At 49.8% G+C, this 11,183-nt stretch overlaps 1 protein-coding gene across 5 annotated transcripts; it reads right to left on the bottom strand.

Annotated features, from left to right (window-relative positions):
* Positions 1 to 1,402: 1,402 nt before the first annotated feature.
* LOC137442548 (zinc finger protein 92-like) lies at positions 1,403 to 10,580 on the bottom strand. Of its 5 annotated transcripts, none has more exons than XM_068141459.1 (4): positions 10,425 to 10,580; positions 9,352 to 9,460; positions 4,767 to 4,946; positions 1,403 to 3,377 (listed from the first exon to the last, which is right to left on the bottom strand). In XM_068141459.1, the coding sequence occupies exon 4, from the start codon at positions 3,267 to 3,269 to the stop codon at positions 2,106 to 2,108; it is 1,164 nt and encodes a 387-aa protein (XP_067997560.1). In that variant the 5' UTR covers positions 3,270 to 3,377; positions 4,767 to 4,946; positions 9,352 to 9,460; positions 10,425 to 10,580; the 3' UTR covers positions 1,403 to 2,105. The 5 variants fall into 5 exon arrangements, with proteins under 5 accessions (XP_067997560.1, XP_067997563.1, XP_067997559.1 ...); XM_068141462.1 differs by lacking the exon at positions 9,352 to 9,460 and having other exon boundaries at positions 1,403 to 3,091; positions 3,221 to 3,377; XM_068141458.1 differs by lacking the exon at positions 9,352 to 9,460.
* Positions 10,581 to 11,183: the final 603 nt, after the last annotated feature.

Genomic DNA, 11,183 nt, shown 5'->3' with positions numbered 1-11,183 from the left:
AAAGTGCTGCTGCAGATAGTGGTTCAGTTTGATCTGAACCAAGGACCTCACCGCACACACAACCATACCCACACCTATTGGATATTAGGAAAAGTTTCTTTCCTGCAAGAGTGCTCAGACATTGGAACAGGCTGCCCAGGGAGGTGGTGGAGCCACTGTCCTTGGAGGTGTTCAAGAAACATGGGGACATGGCACTTTGGGGCATAATTTAATGGCCACGGTGGTGCTGAGTTGACAGTTGGACATAATGATCTCGGAGGTCTCTTCCAGCCAAAACAATTCTATGATTCAGTAACACCTGCTCAGCTGTCACATGGGTGGAGAGTGCTGAACAGCCATCACCACTTTTTACTCTATGAAATATGCAAATGATGCAGTTGGTACTTTACATTAAACAGCCCAATAGCAAATGCCAAAGGATGCTGCCCTGAAGCTTTACTTCCATTGTGCTGCACAATCTCCTGCTGAAAAGACAGAGCACACTGAAAAGAGATGAATGAAATTATAGCAGCCAGAAGGGGAAATGAAGCAAAGCCTTCTGACATGGAAAGAGAAGTAAAACTTGAACTTATGGACAAACTGGATGCTTCTACTACAGAGTTTTACAGTAGATTAAGTGTCATGATGAAGTCTCAAAGTTACAAACCCCATAGGCCTAACTGAGTTACAGCCTTGGGATGTTTGTCAGCACCTGTCTGGATCTGCTGGGCCAGCGTGTAAGGCATTTTTTCTTCTCCAACCATCTGAATCTAAATCAAAGTGAAGAGTCTAGCAGACACTTGGGCAGTACTCAAACACAAAACATGGTTTTGTTAGGAGAATCACAGAATAGATCTGGTTGGACCAGATTATCCAATCCAACTGAAGGGTCAACACAAAACCATGTCCCTAAGCTCCAGGTCCACGTGCTGCTTAAACACCTCCAGGGACAGTGACTGCACCACTGCCCTGGGCAGACCATTTCAATGTTTGAGAACCCTCTCAGTGAAGAAATATTTTCTAATATCCAGCCTGAACCTCCCCTGTGCAGCTGGAAACCATTTCCTCTAGTCCTGTCACCACCAAAGAGAAGAGGCTGGTCCCCTTCTCGCTCCAACCTCCCTTCAGGTAGTTGTAGAGGGCAATGGAGTCTCTCCTCAGCCCTCTCTTCTTCAGACTGAGCATCCCCAGCTTCCTTATGCGTGAAAGCATTTAAATGAAGAAGGTTCCTGTGCAATGAGTAGCAAAGTGACTTACATTTGGTCTTCTGCTCTGGGAATTTTGCATTCTCAAACATTTCCAGCTGTAATACTCAGCTGGAGAGATTTAGAGTGCACAATTCCACGAGAGAGACAGATGCATTCAATCCCTCACCCCAAGAACATGCAGCATCATAGGGAAAAATCAAGATTTTTCCATGATTACCAGACACTCAACTGATCCCATGAAAGTGCATCAGGGATAGGTACTCCCTTAGACAGAAACATTCCTGGAATACAGCTGGAAACTGCTGAGTTTATTAAGGAACTGTTTTGTGGTTGCTTTTTTTGGTTCTTTTACTGTTAAATAACCAACACAATACTTCCCCCTCCAAATAAAAAACAAGAAGCAATGGCAAGAAAAGCTCAGTAGAATGCCAGGGGCAGCTACGGAATGTTCTGAAGTAGCAAAGACCTGCAGCAGCAGATCTCCAAACCCAGTGCCAAAGAACCATCACACTGGAGAGGGGAGGACTAATTTGTCCAGTGACTAAGACTGAGGAGAAAAGTCTCACAGCCTGTGCATCTTTGTGAGAAGCTCAAGCTTGACACACTGTCAGTTCAGCAAACTGAGGCAGTGCTGGCACATGTGAGCAATTTCCATCTTCTCAAGTCTCACAGTTCATGACTCAGTGGTAATTAGGTTATTTTTTTCATACAAAGCCAGTTTAAAGCCAGTACGTACAACCTCTACCAGTACAACTCCCAGAGATACCCATTACATAGTGTTCCCTGACAGTCACGGCTGGGAAGTAGGTCCAGACCAGCCTGAGCACATGCAGTGGAGTGCTGTCTCCAGCCCAACCGAGCAGACCTGGTTCAGGCAAGGAGCAGCCAAGGAGACCACAACCACCAATGGAGGAAGAGTTAAGCTTTGTCCGGTCTGTGCGTGCGCTCGTGCCTCCGCAGGGTGCCCGACTCGGTGAAGGAGTGCCCACAGTAACCGCAAGAGTAGGGCTTTTCCCCGGTGTGGATGCGGTGGTGGCGCTGCAGCGATGCCAGCCGGGTGAAGCTCCCTCCACACTCCTTGCAATAGAAGGGGCGCTCCCCAGAGTGCGTCTGCTGGTGTCTCTTCAGCCTGAGCAGCTGGACGAACGCCATACCGCACTGCTGGCACTTGTAGGGCTTGTCCTGCCGGTGGATCACCTTGTGCTTGGACAGCAGGTTGGGCTTGTTGAAACCTTTGCCGCACGTGGGACAGGCGTAAGGTTTATAGTCCTCTTCCTCAGCCTTGTGGTTCTCAGCGCAGGGCTGCCCGGTGTACTCCACGGTGTGCTGGTTGCGGTGCACCACGGACCAGGGGTTCCTGGCCATGCCGTTGCCCAGGATGACCATGGAGCGCTCTATCTTGTGCACGTTGCGCAAGTGCCTCCAGACGTCGGCCGTGCGGATGAATCCCTTGTCACACTCGGGGCACCTGTGCGGGCGGTCGCTGGAATGGATGAGCTTGTGCATGCGCAGGTTGGCCGCACGGAAGAACTCCTTGGCACAGACGGGACACCGGTAGGAGCTTCCCAGCAGGTGACTGCGCTTGTGCTCCTGCAGCTCGCTCACGGCCTGGAAAGAGCAGCCGCACTTCCTGCACCGATACGGTGAAGCTTCCTCAGGGACAGGCTCCAGGTCCTCATGGAACACATTGGCAAGAGCGGTGCTTTCGCTGTCGTCGCACAGTCGCTGTGGTTTCATGGAGTGCTCAGAGGAACGGGCCTCCAAACCTTTATCCTCACACCGCAGGTCAAAGTCAGTACTGGAGGGGACAAAGGCTGCAGTTCTACTCTCACCTTGTTTCTGGCAGTAGGTCTCACAGGCTTCTTTGTCTTCATGCTGCAGCTCCGCAGGAAGCTCCTGCTTACCTGAAGGTCCAGCAGAGTTGCAATGAGGACTGCATGCCTGTGAGTAATTCATATCTACCTCCTTCTGGAGGCTAGGTGTGTGGCACACTGGCTTAGTAGTCTTCCTTGAGTAACAAGAATGCTTCTCACCTGTGTCATGAATGTTATTCTCAGAGTTCCACTCCACATTCACATCCATCCTTTGAGGCAGGCAGTACTCCACAGCTCATCGATGATGTGTACAGCAAGTGCTTCAGGTCTTTCATGGTAAGGTTCTCTCATTCTCAGCTCTCTGTTACAGTCCTCCCTAGAAAATTAAATCAAATCCTCTGTCACTATCAAACCTTCGCTACAAATGTAAACTGATCATTTTCTCTTGAAATTCACCTGAAGATGAGAAATCTTCAGCAAAGTGGGGCACAAACACTTTGGGCAAAGTCCTACACCAGAGCTGCCCCCACCACAGAGCTTTTTCTGAGGATTCACGCTTAATCTTTGTTTTCACCTTGCTAAACACACACTAGGAGCACCAGTCACGAGGTGTTCTCTTCCAGAAACTACTCAGGTAACACAGACAGACCCAGAAACTGTGTCAGCAAATAGAGCCAAACCCACAAGCAATGTTCAGAAAGGGGGTCTGGAAAGCATGGGAGCACCTTTGGCCTCCCATTGTGACCAGCATTATCTCGAGGATATTTGGGGTCCCTGTGCTATTACCAGCACAAAGCAAAGGTATGAAAGAGCTGTCCAGAAAGCTTAGAAATTGTCCTCCCAGGCTTCAAAGCACAGCCAGTAACCCTCCTGAGCTGATCCAGCTTCAAATTCTCTGGGTAATCTCCCTTTGCAGACCAGCCTCGCTAGCAGAAAGTATGAGGCAATGGCAATTGGTCAGAAATAGCTGAGTCACAAACTTTCTTCTGAAGAAGATGCTTTCATTTATGCCACCCCAAAGCATGGATTCACAAGAGGTTTTTGACCTTTGTCCCAGCAACCTCTGCTGACAGCAGCCTCACAGGGAGCAGTCACCCACCTGGTTTATACCTGAATTCACATTGAACTGTGTGAGGTCATTGACTAGTCTAAACTCAGAATCAGAGAACCATTTTGGTTAGGAAAAAACCTTCAAGATCATCAAGTCCCACCAGTATCTAACTCTACCAAGTCTGATGCTAAACCATGTTCCTCAGCACCACATCTCTGCCTCTTTTAAAAACTTCCAGAGGGATTCAACCACCTCTTTAGGGAGCCTACCCTGATGGATATCCTGGCTGCTCTTCTGACCCCCACCTTCTTCTTCTTCACACCCACTTTTCATATTCCCTTTACTCCCACTGCTTCACTTCCTTTTAACTGCTTTTGTCCAAGACTTCTCTGAACACAAGCACACACAATATAAAAACATACATGCAAATTTTTTCCATCTTTCTGTATTTCCCTGTATACATAAAGCCTGTCTCTTTAGTTTCAGCAGGTTTAAACAGTTATAAAGGCATGCATTAAGTGAAAGGTCTTATTCACATCTCAGAAAGGCCAGCTTCATTTGAGACACAAATGTGCTTTCTTCTGCTGTGATACAGAAAACAAGCTGAATTAGCCTTCTTCATTAGTCACTGCCTGGAACAGAATGGCTCAAGTCACCCCCCAACTTCCACCACCCCCATTAATTTAATAACGGGGTGCAGGAACCGTTCCTCACCTCCACCAAGGGGCTGAGCACCGCCAGCAGCACCCCAGCCCCACAACTCAGCTGGTATTTCCTTTGTTGAAGAAAAAACTTTTGCAAGGGAGGCTGGCACCGCTTGGCTCCTGAGAACTCCCTGACAAAGTCCCGTCCGCTGTCCACCGCGGGGGGAGGATATTTAAATCATGCTGTCGGCTTTAGAGAAAGAAATAAAAAAATCAATAAAATACATCTTAAAATAAAGAGAGAGATTTTGTTTTCCACCCCCTCCAAGCAGAAAGAAGCCTTAAAGTTTCCCCCGTGGCTCTGGAGTACATCCCGCTCCGCAGCCGCCGGTGACTCCTTGGGACACCACCACACCCCCCTTCCCCCGCTACCGCTGCCCGCCCCCGCCCGTACCTGCGGGGCTCCCGCTCCGCAGCCCCCAGCCCCACGGGCACCGCGCAGCCCCTTGCGCCGGCGCGGAGACCCCCGGCAGCGGCGCAACCGCAGCCCGGCCCGCAGCGGCCGGCGGCTGCCAGCAGCGGGGCGGGACCCGGGCAGCTCCCCCCGTTTCAGGGCTCGCAGGCAACGCCGAGCAGGGGTGGGCCGAGACGGGGACCTCCCCTCCCGGCCCCGGCGCCCTTTTCAAATCGCTGCGGCAGCGGCGGGCCCCGGGCGCTGGGATGCGCGGAGGAACATCTGTAGCGCTGGATCCAAGCGAGCAGGTAAATCGGAGATTCGTTTACGGCTGGAAAAGACCTTCAACAGCATCGAGTCCAGCCATTACCCGACTCTGCCAACCAGTTTGGAAGAGAAACTTCTTGATGGTCTTGGCCTTGCAGCCCTCCCTCTCGTTCATACTTCTGTCAGCACCTTTCATTCCCACACATCCATTTTTACATTCCCATCACTAACATAACTGCTCAACAGGAGTCATCCAAGGTCCAATAGCCCAGCATTCCAGAAGCATTTCTGGAAAGCTCCCAACAGCATCTGTTCAACCACAACCAGTGGTCCCTGACCCAGTTCCCTCAGCGCTCTGCATCTGTCCTCTCCATTATCATACTGACCAGCTCTGCACTCCTGCACTCCTACATCTCCATCTGATCTCCCAAGGATCACTCCTGCTTTTAACACCACACTGATGATGCACACTGGACAGCTGTCCTGCTGTCTTAACAAAACTCCTACAGGTTTTGGGAATAGCCTTCTACTACTAAGAACAAACACAGAACCCAAATTCAAAAGGAACCAGAGTGCACATTACAAGCACACCAAAATTTAAGAGTGCTTCATGCTCCACATGATCAGGCAGTTAAAATTTAAGTTATTAACATTCCTCTTATGACAATCCTTGAACACATGAGAATAAACCAGGTGCTCCTTAGTATCATAGTCATAAAATGGTCTGAGTTGGAAGGAACCTCTGATGATCATCTAGTCCAACACCCCTGCAGTGAACAGGATCATCCTCCATCAGATCAGGTTGCCCAGAGCCCTGTCTAGGGTTGGGGCCTCAACCACATCCCTGGGCAACCTGTTCCAGTGTTCCATCACCCTCATGGTAAAGAACTTGCTCCTAACATCCAATCTAAATCTACTCTTCTCTAGTTTGAAGCCATTGCCCCTTGTCCTATGACTGCAGGCCTTTTTAAACAGTCCCTCTCCATCCTCCTTGTAGGCCCCCTTCAGGTACTAGAAGATTGTTATTAGGTCTCCCCACAATCTTCTCTTCTCCAGGCTGAACAACCCCAGCTCCTTCAGCCTGTCATCACAGCAGAGGTGCTCCAACCCCCTGATCATTTTTGTGGCCCTCCTCTGGACCCGTTCGATCAGATCCATGTCCTTTGTGTTCTGAGAGCTCCAGACCTGGACACAGTGCTTTGGTGAGACCTCACCTGGAGTAAAATGTCAGATTCACCTCTCTGGATCTGCTGGCCACACTTCTTGTGATGCAGCCCAGGATGTGATTTGCCTTCTGGGCTGCAAGTGCACACTGTTGACTCATGTCCTACTTCTTGTCCATCAGAACCCTCAAATCCTTTTCTGCAGGGCTGCTTTCCATCACCTCATCCCCCAGCCAGTATTGATAGGATTGTTCTGGCCCAGGTGCAGGACCCTGCACTTGCTCTTGTTGAACCTCATGAGGGCTCACCTGTCCAGCTTGTCCAGGTCCCTCTGGATGACATCCCATCCCTCTGGTATGGGGAATCTTTCAAAGAAAGAAACATCACTCCAATTCCCACAAACTAGGAAAGACCCTTCAGAAGATTTTCATTATTTTTATTACATTTTTCTCTGAATTTAACATTCTTGGACATTTTTTACTGTGATGCAGCAGCTGTGATGCAGTAGCTGGGCAGGGTAAAGGCTTTCTTCCATCTGGACACAGGATGAACAAGCCATGTGCTCCTTCCACCTCCCTCACGGAGGAAAAACGCACAACCTCTCTCCTTATTCATCAGTTCCCATCAGCAATACCCCAGTAACACATAAGCACACACACCACCAGAGTCTCCACAGCCAAGCACGTGTGGGTGGGGGGCAGGTGATGAGCAGCCACTTCTTAGCAATGCAAACCATGGCTTATTACAACTCATACATTGGAACACGAGAGGATGTATGGAGAGGAGAGGTGAGATTTAGGGGAGGTCTAGGTTGAGTATTAGGACAAAAATTCTTCACCCAAAGGGCTGTCAAGCCTTGGAACAGGCTGCCCAGGGAAGTGGAGGTGTACTTATCCCTTGCTGGGGTGATTTAAAAGCAGTGTAGATGTGGTGCTGAGTGACAGGGTTTAGTGGGGACCTGGAAGTGCTGGGTGAGTAGAACAGAGCAGAGTAGAACAGAGCAGAACAGAATCAAACCAGGTTGGAAGAGACCTTCAAGATCATCGCATCCAACCTATTATCCAGTCCACCCAATCAACTAAACCATGCAACCAAGCACCGTATCAAGTCTCCTCCTAAACACCTCCAATGATGGTGAATCCACCACCTCCCTGGGCAGCCCATTCCAATGGACAACCACTCTCTCTGTGTAGAATTCCTTCCCAACCTCCAGCCTAAAATCCCTGTGATCTCTCATGGCTGGCTTTTTTCATGTCAGCTTCTGTGGAAAAGAACCAAGAATTTCACTGCCTGCCAGGCCAAGTTAGCATTCAAGATGTCAGTTTAATTGGAAATGCTTTAGTGGGAATAAATAATGCAGAACATTGCAAATGGCCTCTCATGGGTTAGATCAAGGACCCAGGGCAACTCTGCTCAGCGCGCTGTGTCTTCTGCGGTCGGTCTGAGATGAAACAGAAAAGGGCTTCTGTGGAAAGGTGATAAACCCAGCAGATGCACCCCCCCACACTTAGACCAACAAATGTGTCAACATGCTCATAAAATTCATGAGCACAGTCTCCAAACTAGCCACTTGCTTTCAGAAGCAAAGAACCAGCCACTCCACATAAGATTTCCTTTTAACCTACAGCAAGAAAAAAGGAATTTGGAGATCTCCTCTCATGTGTATTGGTCTCCACCTCGATCAAGTTCCACATACTTTCATTCTTCCTCCCAGTGCAGAGCTACTTAAGATGCACTCTGCCCTCTATTTCATGTTGCACTTACAGGCACATGAATTCATTAAATTCTGCACTCTAATCCTTTCCTATCAGCCTCCAAGAGTTATTCCAGCACTTCCCACCCCACCCCCAAGTAAAGCTGTAATCCTCAAGGAGGAGGCAGAAAAATCAGTGACATACATAATGTCTCCACCACCCATTGATTCCTCTTGAATTTACATTATTGGTGCTTTGTGCCTGTCCTACATTTCTATTCCAAACACACACACATGGATGCAAAAAGTCCTCCTTTTTATTCATGTTACCTCACTTTTATGTGCTTTAAATCTGAGGCATCTGTCAGGACATGCAAGTCTCTGAAATCTACTTGTCAGCTGGATCTGCTTTGGAGTCACTTTTAACATGTATCTGTTAAATGCTCAGACTCTACACTCCATTCTTCTGTTAAACCCACTGAAAGAAAAATGCAAGCTTGCTTGCTGTCACAGTGACAGCTCAAGTTATCTGCTGACAGGTTTAACATCAGGTTCCATCAAACCTGAGTTTTTATTTGCCACAGAGCTTTCTCCCTTGACATCTACTTTGTTTGGGGATTTCCACAAAGACTTTAAACGTCTGAGAGCTTCAGACTCTTCTACATAAAAACAAGCCAAACTAAACTCAAACAAGTTTTTTTTTCCCCTAAGCAGGAGCTGAATTCAGAGAGACTTAACTGGCATTTGGTTGAAGCTTGAACTTTTAACTCCCCAGGGCAAAGCAGGCCTCCCTTTAGCACACTGAACTCTGGTGAAAGACTAACAACAGCTGTTTACTGTTAGAGATACTGAATTTTGCCTAAACAGCAAGACAGCACCAAACAATTAAGTGTTCTCCAACCCAAGCTGATTACACCACATGCAACACACCACAGCCACAGAGAGGAAGAGCAAGCAGCCAACACTCCAGCAGCACCCTGCTGCAAGTGTCATTGAAAGGTTCCCCTCATCTCTGATACTGTCCTCTCAAACCACCAGGAGCTAGGAATTGTTCCACTGGCTTCTAGCCAGCTCTGACCTGTTATTGTAACATGCCGTTTTTCTGTGAAGCTTGACAGGATCTTCTAGGTCTTTATGTCCTAATCACACACAGCCCCAGTCTTCTATGTCTTTGATGTCCCTGGCACCTTGTAAACAAGACATTCCAAAGAAACAAACACACTGAGAAAAGTCCTAACTAGAGCCTAAAGTCAGATACAGTTACAAAATCTAGAGTCAAGCTGCAAAGAACATGGAGCAATTAATGTAAGGAAGTTAGGTGAGGACTGCAAAAGGCATGTCACTCAATTAAGAAGGTTTTGGCATGCCCTTGTTTCTCAAACTTGCCTTTTCCTTTGTACATATCGCTCTAGAATGCCAACAACCCCCTGTGCAAAACTCTTGTGTGATTCTAGACCAATTCTAACAGCTTGATTTCAGTGCTGGAAATCTTAAGGCTGTAGAAGAGTCTGCAAACAATAACCTGACCCTTCTAGTGCAGGACAGAAGGTTGGAACTAGATGATCCTTGAGGTCCCTCCCAACCCTGACAATTCAGAGTCTATATGCAAGAACATCCATAGTGTACAGCCTCCTGCAATGTCTGGCTGTCGTTTCAGAGATGCCACCTGTTACTTGCACCTGTACTTTGTATGTGCTGAGTTCTCAGAAGTGACAAAATTCACGCACAAGCTTGTTAAAGAATAAATCCCTATCTGCTGAATAGTTCTCCCAGTACACTTGACCTGTGCTGACTCGCTTTTATCATAACTCTTCATTGACTCAGAAAAGGCATTTGATAACCTGTTCAAGCATACAGCAGAAATGCTTTTTCCTGGAGTACCTGAGTGTCATCAGGATATTTTTAGTAGTGCCCCAGTAAAACACAGGCGCTCTGAGAGTTCTTTTTTTGATTAAGAAGGAAATCGAACAAGCAGCTCTCACTACAGCACTCACGTCAGCTCAGAGCACGATGAGGGGAGTTTCCCAGCCCCCTCACCCCTCGCTCCTCCCGGGGCTAAAGAGCGATGGGCCGGTGGGAAAGCTCCCCTGCTCGCGGCCCTGCCTAGCCTGGCTCTCCCCGCAGCTGACCGCGCCGCCCGCATGCCCTCACCCTGCGCGGCGAGGCCAGGCCGAGCCAGACCACGCGGTGCCCGCCGGAAGCCCCATGCCCACGGGCGGAGTGGCGGCCGTGGCGTTGCGGACACGCCAGGCGAGGGCAGCGGCACTTAACGCCCGGCACAGCCCGCGCCGGCTGGCAGCCGCCATGTTCGAGGGCACGCTCTGGAGGGCGGGGATAAACAGACACCGCCCGCTGATGACGTAGCCCTGGCCCGGCCTGACCGACAGTTCCTGCCACCAATCAGTGCCGCAGCCGGGCTGTCGGCCTGCGTTGCGTCACCTCTGCGCGCGCCGGCGGCCGCGGGCAGGGGAACGCCGCACCGAGGCCGGGCCCTTTGAACCCTCCGGTGACAGACATACCCCAGTGACCGGCACGGCCGCAGATTAGCCCCTCTCACGCCTTTGTGGGACTGACATTCAGACACTGCCCCCACTCACACCTTCGGCGGGGCATGCCACAGCTGGAGACTGCCCCAGTCACACTGCCGGTGTGCCTGGCACCCCGAGAGCAGTCCTGGCACACCGCCGGTGTGCCTGGCACCCCGAGATCAGTCCTGGCACACCGCGATCAGTCCTGTCACACCGCCGTGTGCCTGGCACAGCTGGAGGCTAGCTCCCTTCACGGTCCTTTGTGAGCGACATACTCGTGCTACATCCCCAGCGTGACTGATATGGGCAGGCACCTCCCCTGCCACACCTCCGATGTGACTGACACCACCAAATGCCTCCTCTGCCACACCTCCAATGTGAT

Source organism: Melanerpes formicivorus, unplaced genomic scaffold, assembly GCF_026170545.1.
Source record: "Melanerpes formicivorus ecotype bairdi unplaced genomic scaffold, bMelFor1.0.p_v2 SCAF_7, whole genome shotgun sequence".
In the NCBI taxonomy this organism is placed as follows: domain Eukaryota; kingdom Metazoa; phylum Chordata; class Aves; order Piciformes; family Picidae; genus Melanerpes; species Melanerpes formicivorus.
Note: the sequence above shows the minus strand (reverse complement) of the source record. Positions and strands in the feature narration are given on the sequence as shown.

Coding starts and splice junctions, on each gene's coding strand:
- LOC137442548 (XM_068141459.1), bottom strand. CDS start 3,269: ATGGATGTGAATGTGGAGTGGAACTCTGAGAATAACATTCATGACACA.